This window comes from Mytilus trossulus, chromosome 9 (assembly GCF_036588685.1).
Source record: "Mytilus trossulus isolate FHL-02 chromosome 9, PNRI_Mtr1.1.1.hap1, whole genome shotgun sequence".
NCBI lineage: Eukaryota > Metazoa > Mollusca > Bivalvia > Mytilida > Mytilidae > Mytilus > Mytilus trossulus.
Window position 1 is genome coordinate 23523675 of NC_086381.1, and position 22040 is coordinate 23545714.

Genomic DNA, 22040 nt, shown 5'->3' on the forward strand with positions numbered 1-22040 from the left:
TGGGTAATCTGTACAAACCAAATCCATGAAAAATTGGTATTTAATGAATAATTATAAAACCACAGTACATGTTTCTGCCAGTGATTGAACTAATAACCTTCCAAACTTGAGGCAAGCTCATGTACACTTCTAAAGAAGTATTCAAACAGCTCTGATTTAAAGATAATGTGACCAATTTGTCTCATAATATTTTTCATCTATTTTGGTAGTGTCCATCATGGTGCAATTCAGAAAGCAAAGGATGGGCTGGCAACCTTCTACAATTACTCGTAAAAATAAGAATATGCCAATGAGAAAACACTCCACAAGAGATTGAATGACACAGAAATTAACAACTATAGGTCACTGTACAGCCTTTAATAATGACCAAAACACATACCACAGAGTTCTTGTTTGTTTATTACAGAAGAATGAATCACACTTTTTTTGATTTCTTATTTTTATTGTCATCTCCCAGTGTCCTTCTCAGGCCTATATGATACCATGGTGCTATCTGAATGAACTTCATCATAAAATAATTATCATGTATTATATTTGTGAGACATGATGAAGTGGGACATACTCTTGGTTTGGACAGTCATTGTTTATAAATCAGATTTCCCCCCATCTAAGATTGAAATTGAATTGAACATCTGCATACGATTTGCTTGTAAATTCAGCCTTTAGTCTTGGTTTTATTTTCATACATCAAAATAGTATTTCTTTTATCAATTCTCAATTATATCGAAAAAATATATAATGTGACATCTAAATTTCATCAGTTAGATTTGCATTTATTTATTTCTAATGTATGATCATAATGAGAAAGTCATATTTCAATTTTATTGAAAAGAGCACATAATAAATATTTGAACACATCATATGGTGGCTTAGTCCTAGTCTTGTTTCTTTAATCCACTACTGTATCAGTAACTTTCTTGTTGTTCATGAATCTCAGATAGTGACCTATAGTCTTATTCTTTTGTTTCTTTATTTCACTACTGCATCAAGAAGTTTCATGTTGTTCTAAAAACTCTGTTAATGTAGCATTGTCTATAGGTATCATTAAATGTTCTATTCCATCATAACTCTGAAAACAAAGAAATAGAAAATTCAGACCAAATACACACATTGTCATCTTTTATATTGAAATATTGATATGGTTTAATAATAATATAAATATAAAAGAAAATTGGAGAGTATAATTTAATGAGGCACAAGTATATCAATCAAAGCAACTACCTAATGAGGATCAGTGTTAAATTCCATTTTCACTAAAATGTTGGTTTCTCTGAAAATCAAAATAGTGGGATGTCTTGAAATGTCAGATGCATACAGAAATTGTGGAATCTTTTATTTTTTGGTGTAAGAAATCCTAAATATCAGTCTCACTGAACATTAAATACCAGGTGTACTGTCCATCAGACAAAGATGTGTACAATTATTTTAAATCTGTCAAGCTGATGTAAACAATAGTCCAGTTCTGCAATTGAAAACCCCAAAAAATAAGCTCATACAAAATTAAAATAGCAAATGCATGTCTTAATGTCCTTAAGAAATATATGTAGAAGTTGGTGATTGACAAATGTAAGATTTTAAAATATTTATAAGAAATTGTGATACCAAGGGACCAATGATGACACAAGCCTTTTTTGCCTTCAATTTCCTTTGACATCTTCAAAGGAGTCTCCCCTTAATTGTTGCTTTTCTCCAATTACATGCATGTAATAATGCACAAGTATTTGGCAAAACAGGTAAAAGTGTCAAATTTTATTTCCCATGTTGTTCTTCAAATTAAGGTTTTTAAACAAGTTTACAGAGTTTTAAGTGACAAAACAAAGTAGTTGCCATGTAAAGTCTTTTAAGATGGGGAAATAAATGGATAAACAGACTGAATGTTCAACCTCTGCAAAGTTTGTAGGAAGGGTGCATGATACAAACATGAAGTCAAGTTAATTCAATGCACTCGTTGATAATAACTTGTTATGAAGGGAACAATGTTAATGAAAAGTGAATATATGGTCTTTTGTGGATAATTGTCTCATTGGCAATCGTACCACATATCCTTTTTTATATACTTCATTTGTATTTTATATGCTTGTCTTGAGATAGTTACCTTTTTACTCTTAATTAACTTGTGATCTTTAAATTCTACTAGTTGAGCCCTCAAGGTAAGATCACTGTTGACTAAGAAACCTTCTCGACATCGCTGGTATAAATCTTGTATAGACATACCTACAAAATATTAAAATAAATAATTTTCTGCCAAAATCATCTTTCCTTATAACTGTTGAAACATCCTCAATATAAACAAAGTTTTTTGTCTTATAACATAGTATAATCCCTTGATACTTAGAAAAAGTGAAATACATATCAAATATCATAGCAAGCCAGGAATATGACAGCTGTTTTCTGATTGGTTCATTGGAAAATATTGTTTGATAGTGTCAGTTTAAATGGACTTTCCCTTTTGAATTTACATTGAAGGTCAGTATTTTTGGAATTATATTTAGATTATTTGTCTGTGATCAATATGGCAGTAGATATAGTTCTGAAATAATGTTTCTCTTAATATAGAGAGGACACAATTTGTTCTTAATGGACAGACTGATCATTATAGGGTGATCCGCCACTAGGCTGGGCCTTTTAAATTATCATTTGAAGTAGTTGCATTTAATTGAAAACTCATAAAAAAAATTAAATTCAAATAAATTACTTATTATGATTATTCATGTAAACAACAATAGTCAACAACAGACATAGTTTGCAGATTATCATGATGCTTATAAAATGAATGAAATTGTATGTATAATAATTTTTTTATGATTTGATATTAGATTATATATACCTATGTATGTGCTGTTGTCTTTATTCTCTAATTGGTGCTTAGTCAGCAGTATAAATATATTCTTTGCATTTGGTGTCAAACTCTTCATGACATGTGTCATAGAGCTAAGGGCAAGGGAACCAGATTGTTGTACCAGTAATGAATTCTCATATGATGTCTCGTCTGTGTAAGGTAGATATGTTGTAACATCAAACCACAACCAATTAAATCTGCTACATTTACCCTGATCCCATACTGAAAAGTAAAAATTATTAAATACATACCATTCAAAGAACAAAAAGACTACAGAGCATATTATGATTTTTTTTGTAGACATATTCTCAAACATTTCTTTATTTCAGATCAACAAAAAAGACAAAATCTGAAATTTTGAAAAAGAATCTCAAAATTGTCTTGTCAGTCCATACATTTGTCGTATTTGATTATCTCCCCTTAACCATGTAAGGCCAAGATTCTATTTCCTCGTGCAAAGTATGAAAACATTTTGTAATTTGACAGATATGTGATAAGATGTTTAAACCATAGAAATAAATAACTAACCTTGGAACAAATCCATGACATACGCATCAATTCTTAACTGACTTGTGGATATAATGGTTTATATGATAGAAAGTACTCTCTGTATAAACCAGGAAGTACAGAAATACTTAGTCATTGATGTGGTCAATATAGGACATTTCTTTCACCCCTGATCAGAGTTACATGTAACTAATAAATAAAAGTAAATATTGATGGATGTAATCAAAAGTTGAACCCCAAGACTTTGCTTATAGAGTCATTGATATATCAACGGAGACAATTTGATCTGAGTTGAGGAGTACATTACTTATTTAGAGAGGCATTGATGTGGTCAATAGAAGTAATAACATGGAACCCTCTGATATGAGTTGAGGAGTACATTACTTATTTAGAGAGGCATTGATGTGGTCAATAGAAGTAATAACATGGAACCCTCTGATCTGAGTTGAGGAGTACATTACTTACTTAGAGAGGCATTGATGTGGTCAATAGAAGTAATAACATGGAACCCTCTGATCTGAGTTGAGGAGTACATTACTTACTTAGAGAGGCATTGATTTGGTCAATAGAAGCAATAACATTGAACCCTCTGATCTGAGTTGAGGAGTACATTACTTACTTAGAGAGGCATTGATGTGGTCAATAGAAGCAATAACATTGAACCCTCTGATATGAGTTGAGGAGTACATTACTTACTTGGAGAGGCATTTATGTGGTCAATAGAAGTATTAACATGGAACCCTCTGATCTGAGTTGAGGAGTACATTACTTACTTAGAGAGGCATTGATGTGGTCAATAGAAGTAATAACATGGAACCCTCTGATCTGAGTTGAGGAGTACATTACTTACTTAGAGAGGCATTGATTTGGTCAATAGAAGCAATAACATTGAACCCTCTGATCTGAGTTGAGGAGTACATTACTTACTTAGAGAGGCATTGATGTGGTCAATAGAAGCAATAAAGTGGAACCCCCTGATATGAGTTGAGGAGTACATTACTTACTTAGAGAGGCATTTATGTGGTCAATAGAAGTAATAACAGGGAACCCTCTGATCTGAGTTGAGGAGTACATTACTTACTTAGAGAGGCATTGATTTGGTCAATAGAAGCAATAACATTGAACCCTCTGATCTGAGTTGAGGAGTACATTACTTACTTAGAGAGGCATTGATGTGGTCAATAGAAGCAATAACATGGAACCCTCTGATCTGAGTTGAGGAGTACATTACTTACTTAGAGAGGCATTTATGTGGTCAATAGAAGTAATAACATGGAACCCTCTGATCTGAGTTGAGGAGTACATTACTTACTTAGAGAGGCATTGATTTGGTCAATAGAAGCAATAACATTGAACCCTCTGATCTGAGTTGAGGAGTACATTACTTACTTAGAGAGGCATTGATGTGGTCAATAGAAGCAATAACATGGAACCCTCTGATCTGAGTTGAGGAGTACATTACTTACTTAGAGAGGCATTTATGTGGTCAATAGAAGTAATAACATGGAACCCTCTGATCTGAGTTGAGGAGTACATTACTTACTTAGAGAGGCATTGATTTGGTCAATAGAAGCAATAACATTGAACCCTCTGATCTGAGTTGAGGAGTACATTACTTACTTAGAGAGGCATTGATGTGGTCAATAGAAGCAATAACATGGAACCCTCTGATCTGAGTTGAGGAGTACATTACTTACTTAGAGAGGCATTTATGTGGTCAATAGAAGTAATAACATGGAACCCTCTGATCTGAGTTGAGGAGTACATTACTTACTTAGAGAGGCATTGATGTGGTCAATAGAAGTAATAACATGGACAGGGTTTCCCCTGGGTCAATTATTTTTTTCGCCACCTCTTTCGCCAAAACAATATATTTTTCGCCACTTTATTATTTTTTTCGCCAAGTAACACAAATATATATTTCTTATAAAATTTTCCTTTTTTTCCAGCACCCCCCCCCCCCCTTCCCTCACCGCCCAAATAAGAATTGTTTTTTACAACAAAATGAAGCATCTTATCACTTATAATTGATCCCTCGTGTAAGGTGTAATCATTACATTGAAGGGTTACTCTCATGCCAACCTTTTGAATAGATTTCATAACGACAGTTTTCTTTTCTAGACCATCGTAAATAAGAAAAAATTTATGCTTGAAACATGTGTGTAACTGAAACGACTTTAAAGTACCCACTCAAATCAATGATCTATATGAAAGTTAAATGAAAAAGTTTTAAATCAGAGACCTTTCTTGATTTGAATATTTTTCGTCATAACAACAATTTTCTTTTCTGGACTATAATTAAAAGAAGGAGAAGAAGCGTAAAAAATTTGCTTCAAACATGTGCGTTGCAAAGTTGTTAATAAATCCCTTTTGTGACATGTGACAGAAGCCATTTAACCATAATTTCATTTTGTAATATCATACAATCAACACCTTTATTAATTAGTCCTTTGATGTCGATAGCTTTGAATGCAATCAGCTGATTATTGATTTTCTGTCAAAATCTTAACGAGTTCAAGGTGAATTCCGAGTCTGATCGGTAAAGTCAGAGAAACCCGTAAAAAGTAAATAAACAAGATGGCTGAAAATAAATTGTTTTATATATTTCTTTCGCCAAATTCTTTCGCCAATGACGAATTTTAATCGCCACAATTATTATTTTTTCGCAAATTGCGAAAATGGCCACCGCCAGCAGAAACCCTGAACATGGAACCCTCTGATCTGAGTTGAGGAGTACATTACTTACTTAGAGAGGCATTGATGTGGTCAATAGAAGTAATAACATGGAACCCTCTGATATGAGTTGAGGAGTACATTACTTACTTAGAGAGGCATTTATGTGGTCAATAGAAGTAATAACATGGAACCCTCTGATATGAGTTGAGGAGTACATTACTAACTTAGAGAGGCATTGATGTGGTCAATAGAAGTAATAACATGGAACCCTCTGATATGAGTTGAGGAGTACATTACTTACTTAGAGAGGCATTTATGTGGTCAATAGAAGTAATAACATGGAACCCTCTGATCTGAGTTGAGGAGTACATTACTTACTTAGAGAGGCATTGATGTGGTCAATAGAAGTAATAACATGGAACCCTCTGATCTGAGTTGAGGAGTACATACTCAGAGAGGCATTGATGTGGTCAATAGAAGTAATAACATGGAACCCTCTGATCTGAGTTGAGGAGTACATACTTAGAGAGGCATTTATGTGGTCAATAGAAGTAATAACATGGAACCCTCTGATCTGAGTTGAGGAGTACATTACTTACTTAGAGAGGCATTGATGTGGTCAATAGAAGTAATAACATGGAACCCTCTGATCTGAGTTGAGGAGTACATACTTAGAGAGGCATTTATGTGGTCAATAGAAGTAATAACATGGAACCCTCTGATCTGAGTTGAGGAGTACATTACTTACTTAGAGAGGCATTTATGTAGTCAATAGAAGTAATAACATGGAACCCTCTGATATGAGTTGAGGAGTACATTACTTACTTAGAGAGGCATTGATGTGGTCAATAGAAGTAATAACATGGAACCCTCTGATCTGAGTTGAGGAGTACATTACTTACTTAAAGAGGCATTGATGTGGTCAATAGAAGCAATAACATGGAACCCTCTGATCTGAGTTGAGGAGTACATTACTTACTTAGAGAGGCATTTATGTGGTCAATAGAAGTAATAACATGGAACCCTCTGATCTGAGTTGAGGAGTACATACTTAGAGAGGCATTGATGTGGTCAATAGAAGCAATAACATGGAACCCTCTGATCTGAGTTGAGGAGTACATTACTTACTTAGAGAGGCATTTATGTGGTCAATAGAAGTAATAACATGGAACCCTCTGATCTGAGTTGAGGAGTACATACTTAGAGAGGCATTTATGTGGTCAATAGAAGTAATAACATGGAACCCTCTGATCTGAGTTGAGGAGTACATACTTAGAGAGGCATTTATGTGGTCAATAGAAGTAATAACATGGAACCCTCTGATATGAGTTGAGGAGTACATTACTTACTTAGAGAGGCATTGATGTGGTCAATAGAAGTAATAACATGGAACCCTCTGATCTGAGTTGAGGAGTACATTACTTACTTAGAGAGGCATTGATGTGGTCAATAGAAGTAATAACATGGAACCCTCTGATCTGAGTTGAGGAGTACATTACTTACTCAGAGAGGCATTGATGTGGTCAATAGAAGCAATAACATGGAACCCTCTGATCTGAGTTGAGGAGTACATTACTTAGAGAGGCATTTATGTGGTCAATAGAAGTAATAACATGGAACCCTCTGATCTGAGTTGAGGAGTACATTACTTACTTAAAGAGGCATTGATGTGGTCAATAGAAGCAATAACATGGAACCCTCTGATCTGAGTTGAGGAGTACATTACTTACTTAAAGAGGCATTTATGTGGTCAATAGAAGTAATAACATGGAACCCTCTGATCTGAGTTTAGGAGTACATTACTTACTTAGAGAGGCATTTATGTGGTCAATATAAGTAATAACATGGAACCCTCTGATATGAGTTGAGGAGTACATTACTTATTTAGAGAGGCATTGATGTGGTCAATAGAAGTAATAACATGGAACCCTCTGATCTGAGTTGAGGAGTACATTACTTACTTAGAGAGGCATTTATGTGGTCAATAGAAGTAATAACATGGAACCCTCTGATCTGAGTTGAGGAGTACATACTTAGAGAGGCATTGATGTGGTCAATAGAAGCAATAACATGGAACCCTCTGATCTGAGTTGAGGAGTACATTACTTAGAGAGGCATTTATGTGGTCAATAGAAGTAATAACATGGAACCCTCTGATCTGAGTTGAGGAGTACATTACTTACTTAAAGAGGCATTGATGTGGTCAATAGAAGCAATAACATGGAACCCTCTGATCTGAGTTGAGGAGTACATTACTTACTTAGAGAGGCATTTATGTGGTCAATAGAAGTAATAACACGGAACCCTCTGATCTGAGTTGAGGAGTACATACTCAGAGAGGCATTGATGTGGTCAATAGAAGTAATAACATGGAACCCTCTGATCTGAGTTGAGGAGTACATACTTAGAGAGGCATTTATGTGGTCAATAGAAGTAATAACATGGAACCCTCTGATCTGAGTTGAGGAGTACATTACTTACTCAGAGAGGCATTTATGTGGTCAATAGAAGTAATAACATGGAACCCTCTGATCTGAGTTGAGGAGTACATACTTAGAGAGGCATTTATGTGGTCAATAGAAGTAATAACATGGAACCCTCTGATCTGAGTTGAGGAGTACATTACTTACTTAGAGAGGCATTGATGTGGTCAATAGAAGTAATAACATGGAACCCTCTGATCTGAGTTGAGGAGTACATACTTAGAGAGGCATTTATGTGGTCAATAGAAGCAATAACATGGAATCCTCTGATCTGAGTTGAGGAGTACATACTTAGAGAGGCATTTATGTGGTCAATAGAAGCAATAACATGGAATCCTCTGATCTGAGATGAGGAGTACATACTTAGAGAGGCATTTATGTGGTCAATAGAAGTAATAACATGGAACCCTCTGATCTGAGTTGAGGAGTACATTACTTACTTAGAGAGGCATTGATGTGGTCAATAGAAGCAATAACATGGAATCCTCTGATCTGAGTTGAGGAGTACATACTTAGAGAGGCATTTATGTGGTCAATAGAAGTAATAACATGGAACCCTCTGATCTGAGTTGAGGAGTACATACTTAGAGAGGCATTTATGTAGTCAATAGAAGTAATTACATGGAACCCTTTGATCTGAGTTGAGGAGTACATTACTTTCTCAGAGAGGCATTGATGTGGTCAATAGAAGTAATAACATAGAACCCTCTGATCTGAGTTGAGGAGTACATTACTTACTTAGAGAGGCATTAATGTGGTCAATAGAAGCAATTACATGGAACCCTCTGATCTGAGTTGAGGAGTACATTACTTACTCAGAGAGGCATTGATGTGGTCAATAGAAGTAATAACATGGAATCCTCTGATCTGAGTTGAGGAGTACATACTTAGAGAGGCATTGATGTGGTCAATAGAAGCAATAACATGGAACCCTCTGATCTGAGTTGAGGAGTACATTACTTACTTAGAGAGGCATTGATGTGGTCAATAGAAGCAATAACATGGAATCCTCTGATATGAGTTGAGGAGTACATTACTTACTCAGAGAGGCATTGATGTGGTCAATAGAAGTAATAACATGGAACCCTCTGATCTGAGTTGAGGAGTACATTACTTACTTAGAGAGGCATTGATGTGGTCAATAGAAGCAATAACATGGAACCCTCTGATCTGAGTTGAGGAGTACATACTTAGAGAGGCATTTATGTGGTCAATAGAAGTAATAACATGGAACCCTCTGATCTGAGTTGAGGAGTACATTACTTACTTAGAGAGGCATTGATGTGGTCAATAGAAGCAATAACATTGAACCCTCTGATATGAGTTGAGGAGTACATTACTTACTCAGAGAGGCATTGATTTGGTCAATAAAAGCAAAAACATGGAACCCTCTGATCTGAGTTGAGGAGTACATTACTTACTTAGAGAGGCATTGATGTGGTCAATAGAAGCAATAACATGGAATCCTCTGATCTGAGTTGAGGAGTACATTACTTACTCAGAGAGGCATTGATTTGGTCAATAAAAGCAAAAACATGGAACCCTCTGATCTGAGTTGAGGAGTACATTACTTACTTAGAGAGGCATTGATTTGGTCAATAAAAGCAAAAACATGGAACCCTCTGATCTGAGTTGAGGAGTACATTACTTACTTAGAGAGGCATTGGTGTGGTCAATAGAAGCAATAACATGGAACCCTATGATCTGAGTTGAGGAGTACATACTTAGAGAGGCATTTATGTGGTCAATAGAAGTAATAACATGGAACCCTCTGATCTGAGTTGAGGAGTACATTACTTACTTAGAGAGGCATTGATGTGGTCAATAGAAGCAATAACATTGAACCCTCTGATCTGAGTTGAGGAGTACATTACTTACTCAGGGAGGCATTGATGTGGTCAATAGAAGTAATTACATTGAACCCTCTGATCTGAGTTGAGGAGTACATTACTTACTCAGGGAGGCATTGATGTGGTCAATAGAAGCAATAACATTGAACCCTCTGATCTGAGTTGAGGAGTACATTACTTACTCAGGGAGGCATTGATGTGGTCAATAGAAGTAATAACATTGAACCCTCTGATCTGAGTTGAGGAGTACATTACTTACTCAGGGAGGCATTGATGTGGTCAATAGAAGTAATAACATTGAACCCTCTGATCTGAGTTGAGGAGTACATTACTTACTCAGGGAGGCATTGATGTGGTCAATAGAAGTAATAACATTGAACCCTCTGATCTGAGTTGAGGAGTACATTACTTACTCAGAGAGGCATTGATGTGGTCAATAGAAGTAATAACATGGAACCCTCTGATCTGAGTTGAGGAGTACATTACTTACTCAGAGAGGCATTGATGTGGTCAATAGAAGTAATAACATTGAACCCTCTGATATGAGTTGAGGAGTACATTACTTACTCAGAGAGGCATTGATGTGGTAAATAGAAGCAATAACATGGAACCCTCTGATATGAGTTGAGGAGTACATTACTTACTTAGAGAGGCATTGATGTGGTCAATAGAAGCAATAACATGGAACCCTCTGATATGAGTTGAGGAGTACATTACTTACTTAGAGAGGCATTTATGTAGTCAATAGAAGTAATAACATGGAACCCTCTGATCTGAGTTGAGGAGTACATTACTTACTCAGAGAGGCATTTATGTGGTCAATAGAAGTAATAACATTGAACCCTCTGATCTGAGTTGAGGAGTACATTACTTACTCAGGGAGGCATTGATGTGGTCAATAGAAGTAATAACATTGAACCCTCTGATCTGAGTTGAGGAGTACATTACTTACTCAGAGAGGCATTGATGTGGTCAATAGAAGTAATAACATGGAACCCTCTGATCTGAGTTGAGGAGTACATTACTTACTTAGAGAGGCATTGATGTGGTCAATAGAAGCAATAACATGGAACCCTCTGATCTGAGTTGAGGAGTACATTACTTACTTAGAGAGGCATTGATGTGGTCAATAGAAGCAATAACATGAAACCCTCTGATCTGAGTTGAGGAGTACATTACTTACTCAGGGAGGCATTGATGTGGTCAATAGAAGTAATAACATGGAACCCTCTGATATGAGTTGAGGAGTACATTACTTATTTAGAGAGGCATTGATGTGGTCAATAGAAGTAATAACATGGAACCCTCTGATCTGAGTTGAGGAGTACATTACTTACTTAGAGAGGCATTTATGTGGTCAATAGAAGTAATAACATGGAACCCTCTGATCTGAGTTGAGGAGTACATACTTAGAGAGGCATTGATGTGGTCAATAGAAGCAATAACATGGAACCCTCTGATCTGAGTTGAGGAGTACATTACTTAGAGAGGCATTTATGTGGTCAATAGAAGTAATAACATGGAACCCTCTGATCTGAGTTGAGGAGTACATTACTTACTTAAAGAGGCATTGATGTGGTCAATAGAAGCAATAACATGGAACCCTCTGATCTGAGTTGAGGAGTACATTACTTACTTAGAGAGGCATTTATGTGGTCAATAGAAGTAATAACATGGAACCCTCTGATCTGAGTTGAGGAGTACATACTCAGAGAGGCATTGATGTGGTCAATAGAAGTAATAACATGGAACCCTCTGATCTGAGTTGAGGAGTACATACTTAGAGAGGCATTTATGTGGTCAATAGAAGTAATAACATGGAACCCTCTGATCTGAGTTGAGGAGTACATTACTTACTCAGAGAGGCATTTATGTGGTCAATAGAAGTAATAACATGGAACCCTCTGATCTGAGTTGAGGAGTACATACTTAGAGAGGCATTTATGTGGTCAATAGAAGTAATAACATGGAACCCTCTGATCTGAGTTGAGGAGTACATTACTTACTTAGAGAGGCATTGATGTGGTCAATAGAAGTAATAACATGGAACCCTCTGATCTGAGTTGAGGAGTACATACTTAGAGAGGCATTTATGTGGTCAATAGAAGCAATAACATGGAATCCTCTGATCTGAGTTGAGGAGTACATACTTAGAGAGGCATTTATGTGGTCAATAGAAGCAATAACATGGAATCCTCTGATCTGAGTTGAGGAGTACATACTTAGAGAGGCATTTATGTGGTCAATAGAAGTAATAACATGGAACCCTCTGATCTGAGTTGAGGAGTACATTACTTACTTAGAGAGGCATTGATGTGGTCAATAGAAGCAATAACATGGAATCCTCTGATCTGAGTTGAGGAGTACATACTTAGAGAGGCATTTATGTGGTCAATAGAAGTAATAACATGGAACCCTCTGATCTGAGTTGAGGAGTACATACTTAGAGAGGCATTTATGTAGTCAATAGAAGTAATTACATGGAACCCTTTGATCTGAGTTGAGGAGTACATTACTTTCTCAGAGAGGCATTGATGTGGTCAATAGAAGTAATAACATAGAACCCTCTGATCTGAGTTGAGGAGTACATTACTTACTTAGAGAGGCATTAATGTGGTCAATAGAAGCAATTACATGGAACCCTCTGATCTGAGTTGAGGAGTACATTACTTACTCAGAGAGGCATTGATGTGGTCAATAGAAGTAATAACATGGAATCCTCTGATCTGAGTTGAGGAGTACATACTTAGAGAGGCATTGATGTGGTCAATAGAAGCAATAACATGGAACCCTCTGATCTGAGTTGAGGAGTACATTACTTACTTAGAGAGGCATTGATGTGGTCAATAGAAGCAATAACATGGAATCCTCTGATATGAGTTGAGGAGTACATTACTTACTCAGAGAGGCATTGATGTGGTCAATAGAAGTAATAACATGGAACCCTCTGATCTGAGTTGAGGAGTACATTACTTACTTAGAGAGGCATTGATGTGGTCAATAGAAGCAATAACATGGAACCCTCTGATCTGAGTTGAGGAGTACATACTTAGAGAGGCATTTATGTGGTCAATAGAAGTAATAACATGGAACCCTCTGATCTGAGTTGAGGAGTACATTACTTACTTAGAGAGGCATTGATGTGGTCAATAGAAGCAATAACATTGAACCCTCTGATATGAGTTGAGGAGTACATTACTTACTCAGAGAGGCATTGATTTGGTCAATAAAAGCAAAAACATGGAACCCTCTGATCTGAGTTGAGGAGTACATTACTTACTTAGAGAGGCATTGATGTGGTCAATAGAAGCAATAACATGGAATCCTCTGATCTGAGTTGAGGAGTACATTACTTACTCAGAGAGGCATTGATTTGGTCAATAAAAGCAAAAACATGGAACCCTCTGATCTGAGTTGAGGAGTACATTACTTACTTAGAGAGGCATTGATTTGGTCAATAAAAGCAAAAACATGGAACCCTCTGATCTGAGTTGAGGAGTACATTACTTACTTAGAGAGGCATTGGTGTGGTCAATAGAAGCAATAACATGGAACCCTATGATCTGAGTTGAGGAGTACATACTTAGAGAGGCATTTATGTGGTCAATAGAAGTAATAACATGGAACCCTCTGATCTGAGTTGAGGAGTACATTACTTACTTAGAGAGGCATTGATGTGGTCAATAGAAGCAATAACATTGAACCCTCTGATCTGAGTTGAGGAGTACATTACTTACTCAGGGAGGCATTGATGTGGTCAATAGAAGTAATTACATTGAACCCTCTGATCTGAGTTGAGGAGTACATTACTTACTCAGGGAGGCATTGATGTGGTCAATAGAAGCAATAACATTGAACCCTCTGATCTGAGTTGAGGAGTACATTACTTACTCAGGGAGGCATTGATGTGGTCAATAGAAGCAATAACATTGAACCCTCTGATCTGAGTTGAGGAGTACATTACTTACTCAGGGAGGCATTGATGTGGTCAATAGAAGTAATAACATTGAACCCTCTGATCTGAGTTGAGGAGTACATTACTTACTCAGGGAGGCATTGATGTGGTCAATAGAAGTAATAACATTGAACCCTCTGATCTGAGTTGAGGAGTACATTACTTACTCAGAGAGGCATTGATGTGGTCAATAGAAGTAATAACATGGAACCCTCTGATCTGAGTTGAGGAGTACATTACTTACTCAGAGAGGCATTGATGTGGTCAATAGAAGTAATAACATTGAACCCTCTGATATGAGTTGAGGAGTACATTACTTACTCAGAGAGGCATTGATGTGGTCAATAGAAGCAATAACATGGAACCCTCTGATATGAGTTGAGGAGTACATTACTTACTTAGAGAGGCATTGATGTGGTCAATAGAAGCAATAACATGGAACCCTCTGATATGAGTTGAGGAGTACATTACTTACTTAGAGAGGCATTTATGTAGTCAATAGAAGTAATAACATGGAACCCTCTGATCTGAGTTGAGGAGTACATTACTTACTCAGAGAGGCATTTATGTGGTCAATAGAAGTAATAACATTGAACCCTCTGATCTGAGTTGAGGAGTACATTACTTACTCAGGGAGGCATTGATGTGGTCAATAGAAGTAATAACATTGAACCCTCTGATCTGAGTTGAGGAGTACATTACTTACTCAGAGAGGCATTGATGTGGTCAATAGAAGCAATAACATGGAACCCTCTGATCTGAGTTGAGGAGTACATTACTTACTTAGAGAGGCATTGATGTGGTCAATAGAAGCAATAACATGAAACCCTCTGATCTGAGTTGAGGAGTACATTACTTACTCAGGGAGGCATTGATGTGGTCAATAGAAGTAATAACATGGAACCCTCTGATCTGAGTTGAGGAGTACATACTCAGAGAGGCATTGATGTGGTCAATAGAAGTAATAACATGGAATCCTCTGATCTGAGTTGAGGAGTACATTACTTACTTAGAGAGGCATTGATGTGGTCAATAGAAGCAAAAACATGGAACCCTCTGATCTGAGTTGAGGTGTACATTACTTACTTAGAGAGGCATTGATGTGGTCAATAGAAGCAATAACATGGAACCCTCTGATCTGAGTTGAGGAGTACATTACTTACTCAGAGAGGCATTGATGTGGTCAATAGAAGCAATAACATGGAACCCTCTGATCTGAGTTGAGGAGTACATTACTTACTCAGAGAGGCATTGATGTGGTCAATAGAAGCAATAACATGGAACCCTCTGATCTGAGTTGAGGAGTACATTACTTACTTAGAGAGGCATTGATGTGGTCAATAGAAGCAATAACATGGAACCCTCTGATCTGAGTTGAGGAGTACATTACTTACTCAGAGAGGCATTGATGTGGTCAATAGAAGCAATAACATGGAACCCTCTGATCTGAGTTGAGGAGTACATTACTTACTTAGAGAGGCATTGATGTGGTCAATAGAAGCAATAACATGGAACCCTCTGATCTGAGTTGAGGAGTACATTACTTACTCAGAGAGGCATTGATGTGGTCAATAGAAGCAAAAACATGGAACCCTCTGATCTGAGTTGAGGAGTACATTACTTACTCAGAGAGGCATTGATGTGGTCAATAGAAGCAATAACATGGAACCCTCTGATCTGAGTTGAGGAGTACATTACTTACTTAGAGAGGCATTGATGTGGTCAATAGAAGCAATAACATGGAACCCTCTGATCTGAGTTGAGGAGTACATTACTTACTCAGAGAGGCATTGATGTGGTCAATAGAAGCAATAACATGGAACCCTCTGATCTGAGTTGAGGAGTACATTACTTACTTAGAGAGGCATTGATGTGGTCAATAGAAGCAAAAACATGGAACCCTCTGATCTGAGTTGAGGTGTACATTACTTAATCAGAGAGGCATTGAGGTGGTCAATAGAAGTAATAACATGGAACCCTCTGATCTGAGTTGAGGAGTACATTACTTACTTAGAGAGGCATTGATGTGGTCAATAGAAGCAATAACATGGAACCCTCTGATCTGAGTTGAGGAGTACATTACTTACTTAGAGAGGCATTGATGTGGTCAATAGAAGCAAAAACATGGAACCCTCTGATCTGAGTTGAGGAGTACATTACTTACTCAGAGAGGCATTGATGTGGTCAATAGAAGCAATAACATGGAACCCTCTGATCTGAGTTGAGGAGTACATACTTAGAGAGGCATTTATGTGGTCAATAGAAGTAATAACATGGAACCCTCTGATATGAGTTGAGGAGTACATTACTTACTTAGAGAGGCATTGATGTGGTCAATAGAAGCAATAACATGGAACCCTCTGATCTGAGTTGAGGAGTACATTACTTACTTAGAGAGGCATTGATGTGGTCAATAGAAGCAATAACATGGAACCCTCTGATCTGACTTAAGAGACTCAGTATATTCTGTGTCTTCTCCCCTCGTAACATCATACCATCTATATTATTCATTACCAAATAAAAATCTCTGTAATCTGAAGAAAAAATACAAAATATGGTTAGGAGTAGAAATCATTTGCATTTTCACTCTTACTGGTTGTTTTTTTAAATGTTAATGTCAATATGAGATCTATGTTACTGTATTTCTGTATTCAATACTGTTCTATTTAATTTTCAATTTTGGTACTTAATTTAATAAACATTTTAAAATAATTTAATTTTGGATGTGACACATCTTCTGATTGGCTGAGATAATTTTGTTTATCAGCTCATAGACAACATTGTGTCATGTGACCGCTACTTTATCAACCTTTTTTTTTACAATTAACTCCTTGAAAATGGTATTTAGAATTAAACTATAACAAAGGAGTGTCATGACTGTAATATTTTTTCTGTCTATTCGAAATAACATAAACACACATCTTCTGATTGGCTGAGATGATTTTGTTTATCAGCTCATAGCCATCATTGTGTCATATGACCATGACTTCATCAACCTTTTTTTTACGATTAACTCCTTGAAAATGGTATTTAGAATTAAATCATAAGGAATGACTGTCATGACTGTAATATTTTTCTCTCTATTCGAAATATAATAAACAAGAATGAGTCCCCAGTACAAGGATGCCCCATCCGCTCTATCATTTTCTAAAGTCAGTGGACCGTGAAAATGGGGAAAAAATCTCTAATTTGGCATTTAAATTAGAAAGATCATATCATAAGGAACATGTGTACTAAGTTTCATGTTGATTGGACTTCAACTTCATCAGAAACTACCACAACCAAAAACTTTAACCTGAAGCGGGACATACAGACAGAGGGATGGACATAGGAAGGACAAATGCACAGACCAGAAAACATAATGCCCATAAATGGGACATAAAAATGTGATGAAAAGTGTTAGATAATCTGCTAAGCTTGTTATTCAGTGTGCACCATATTTTATGTTACTTCTTAAATATTACAGTCATTCCTTAAATACCATAATGGTTTTAAAACATTTTGTAACTGGATAAAATTATCAAATTTGTTTTGTTACAATTTTTTCTTTTCTAAAGATCCTTTATAACAATGTCTGTACACTCTGAAACCTACCTTTTGATTCAAATTCTGATTTGATATAATCTACTTGGTCTAACGGTCCTTTAAAACTAACTTCTTTCTCCAATATTTCATCTGTTATTGAATTCAATATCTGTAAAAAGTAAATTAAATACAATAACTGAAACATACTAGTTGAATTCGAATGTATTTACTGTATCTGGTAGTATTGCCTTTTCTTTTTCAATTTTCATGCATAAACTTGTCAAATAAAGACATAGACCAAAATAGGGAGACTTAATACTTCTTACAAATATTACCAGATTACATTCTTTTGACACTTTTATGGTCAGAATGGTATGATGTCAGAGTTCAAATTTATCAAGATTTCAGGGATCCTTTTGATGTATTGAAAGTTTTCTTTAAAAGTTTAAACCCAACACTCTAAAATACAAACCAACATACTTAGTATTTTGCATACATCATATGGACATTCAATTATAAAGGACACATGTTAAAAAATATTAAAAAAACCAAAAGAATGCCACACTCATACTATCATTTTTCAGTGTACTGTGAAAATGAGGTCAAAACTCTTAATTTCGCATAAAAATTCACCCCTCCTGCATTTATATAAATAGAATGTACCTCAGGGATAAGTGCCTTCACACATGACAATTAGTACTAGAACGTCAAAGCCGTATAAGAAACTTACTTACAACATGACCAAATAAAATATCTTAATCTAAAGGTTATTAAACAAGGTGTGTGATAACCCAATTGCCTGCTGATGATCTCTCCCTTGCCACTATGCTTTAAGTTGGGTTGTTGAAGAAAGGGGAGATAACTTACATGTTTGACTGTAAGGCTAGGGAAATATCCAATACTTTAATAAATCATGTTGATGAAGGGGAGATAACTTATATGTTTGACTGTCAAGGCTAGGGAAATATCCAATACTTTAATAAATTATGTTGATGAAGGGGAGATAACTTATATGTTTGACTGTCAGGCTAGGGAAATATCCAATACTTTAATAAATTATGTTGATGAAGGGGAGATAACTTATATGTTTGACTGTCAGTCTAGGGAAATATCCAATGCTTTAATACGTTATGGTGTGGTAGTAAGGGGAGGTAACTTACATGTTTGACTGTCAGGCTAGGGACATATCCATTACTTCAAAAGTTATGTTGTGGAAGTAAGGGGAGCTAACTTACCTGTTTGACTGTCAGGCTTGGGAAATATCTAATGCTTTAATAAGCTATGGTGTGGTAGTAAGGGGAGCTAACTTACCTGTTTGACTGTCAGGCTTGGGAAATATCCAATGCTTAAATAAGTTATTTTGTGGTAGTAAGGGGAGGTGATGTTTCAATAAGTTATGCTGTGGTAGTAAGGGGAGGTAATGTTTCAATAAGTTATGCTGTGGTAGTAAGGGGAGGGAATGTTTTAATAAGTGATGTTGTGGTAGTAAGGGGAGGTAATGTTTTAATAAGTGATGTTATGGTAGTAAGGGGAGGTAATGTTTCAATAAGTTATGCTGTGGTAGTAAGGGGAGGTAATGTTTCAATAAGCTATGCTGTGGTAGTAAGGGGAGGTAATGTTTCAATAAGTTATGCTGTGGTAGTAAGGGGAGGTAATGTTTCAATAAGTTATGCTGTGGTAGTAAGGGGAGGGAATGTTTTAATAAGTGATGTTGTGGTAGTAAGGGGAGGTAATGTTTCAATAAGTTATGTTGTGGTAGTAAGGGGAGGTAATGTTTCAATAAGTTATGCTGTGGTAGTAAGGGGAGGTAATGTTTCAATAAGCTATGCTGTGGTAGTAAGGGGAGGTAATGTTTCAATAAGTTATGCTGTGGTAGTAAGGGGAGGTAATGTTTCAATAAGTTATGCTGTGGTAGTAAGGGGAGGGAATGTTTTAATAAGTGATGTTGTGGTAGTAAGGGGAGGTAATGTTTTAATTAGTTATGTTATGGTAGTAAGGGGAGGTAATGTTTTAATAAGTGATGTTGTGGTAGTAAGGGGAGGTAATGTTTTAATAAGCTATGTTGTGGTAGTAAGGGGAGCTAACTTACCTGTTTGACTGTCAGGCTTGGGAAATATCAAATGCTTTAATAAGTTATGTTGTGGTAGTAAGGGGAGGTAATGTTTCAATAAGTTATGCTGTGGTAGTAAGGGGAGGTAATGTTTCAATAAGTGATGTTGTGGTAGTAAGGGGAGGTTATGTTTTAATTAGTTATGCTGTGGTAGTAAGGGGAGGTAATGTTTCAATAAGTTATGCTGTGGTAGTAAGGGGAGGTAATGTTTCAATTAGTGATGTTGTGGTAGTAAGGGGAGGTATTGTTTCAATAGTGATGTTGTGGTAGTAAGGGGAGGTTATGTTTTAATTAGTTATGCTGTGGTAGTAAGGGGAGGTAATGTTTCAATAAGCTATGTTGTGGTAGTAAGGGGAGGTAATGTTTTAATAAGTGATGTTGTGGTAGTAAGGGGAGGTAATGTTTTAATAAGCTATGTTGTGGTAGTAAGGGGAGGTTATGTTTTAATAAGTGATGTTGTGGTAGTAAGGGGAGGTTATGTTTTAATAAGTGATGTTGTGGTAGTAAGGGGAGGTAATGTTCTAATAAGTTATTTTGCGGTAGTAAGGGGAGGTTATGTTCTAATAAGTTATGGTGTGGTAGTAAGGGGAGGTAATGTTTTAATAAGTGATGTTGTGGTAGTAAGGGGAGGTAATGTTCTAATAAGTTATTTTGTGGTAGTAAGGGGAGGTTATGTTTTAATAAGGGTGCAATCAACAGTTTTTTTCTATGACGTCATATTTTTAGGGACCATCTATAATTGACCCTTAGTGGTGCTAATGTTAATGAAGATACTTGTATAAAACTAGATATCATTAGAACCAGAATTTTCTCTAGCTTATAATGAAATAAAAATAAATTGTACTTTTAATAGTACCAAAAAGTTTTATCCAGAGAAAATGGGAAAAACATTGCCTAATCTATGCATAAAAAACATGAAATCAGGCCATGTGCACACACATGCAGACATGATACATGCACATTTTTTATATTCAAAACTGTATGAATTTCATAGGTTTTTACCTGGTCTTTCTAAAAATTTATGCTTCAGGCTACGTTCGCCTGCTCCGAAAAGAGCTACAGTGGGTGCAAATAAGTTTTGCACTTTTCACTGCCAAAAAAACAGGATGTTTACAGTTTGTCTCCCCTTAAAACATGTGTATTTAATCTAATTTTTAAAAATTATTTTAATCATTCAACCTGTTTTAATTGAAGCTAATTAACTTATTTTTACAATCAAATATAAAAAACATGATACTTTTTTACCAATTGTGTTGATAAAAAGGGACTTCCCTTCAAGTCTATTTTTAGTCGGGGAATAACCCCTAGTTTTTTATACGAAACTGTTTATAGCACCCTTAAGCAAAACCTTGTATGCGATATATAAAAACTTCTCAGCTTTTATGAATCTGTACACAATATCGATTAAAATGATGTCTTACTTTAAGGACTGTGACCCCGAATGGTGAAACTACAGCTAATTTTATATGTCGCATAGTTGTGGTATTTTGGCCAGTGGCAAATAGTTTAACTGGCATATTCCAAACATTTCCTGTATCCTATTGTCATCAGTTTATTTAAAAAGAAAAAACATAAAATTGGGTTTCTTTTGAATAAATAGAATAAAAACTGTAAAATAAGCATAAATAAAGTTACTTTAAACATATTTTGTCCCTATTATTATATGAACTAAGTTGTAGCTGAGTTGAGAAAAATATTGAAATAGTGTATTTCTTTTATATGATACTTGGAGCCTTTTAACTATAAAAAGTACAAAAAATATAAATTAATGAAAAAAAATCCATGTTACACTAATCAGTAGTACAGGCCAAAGAAGAAAAAATCAACACTTTGCATGTGCAACTTTTGGTTCCATATATAAGAGAGAATTAATAAAAGTATCATGACGTCGCAATAAGCTGAAAAACTTCAAAATTTGAACAAAGTCTGGTTTTCTTATATCTGGTTGCTATGTACAAATCTGTAATATTTGCATTAAATATACCAAACTGATGCTTTAAAACTAATGTACACATGCCATACAATATTTTTCAGAATTGTTTTAGTCCATTCACTAACACATTTCTATGTGAAAACCTCACTATATTATATGTTT

At 35.9% G+C, this 22040-nt stretch overlaps 1 protein-coding gene across 1 annotated transcript in view; it reads right to left on the minus strand.

Annotated features, from left to right (window-relative positions):
• Positions 1 to 808: 808 nt before the first annotated feature.
• LOC134685343 (origin recognition complex subunit 2-like) overlaps positions 809 to 22040 on the minus strand; it is a 38328-nt gene continuing 17096 nt past the window's right edge. Inside the window, exons 9-13 of the mRNA XM_063545033.1 lie at positions 17905 to 18004; positions 16701 to 16844; positions 2828 to 3061; positions 2096 to 2214; positions 809 to 1069 (exon numbers count right to left, since the gene is read on the minus strand). Of these exons, the coding sequence (XP_063401103.1) occupies positions 986 to 1069; positions 2096 to 2214; positions 2828 to 3061; positions 16701 to 16844; positions 17905 to 18004 (681 nt within the window). The 3' untranslated portion in view covers positions 809 to 985. The remainder of the gene's footprint in view (positions 1070 to 2095; positions 2215 to 2827; positions 3062 to 16700; positions 16845 to 17904; positions 18005 to 22040) is intronic.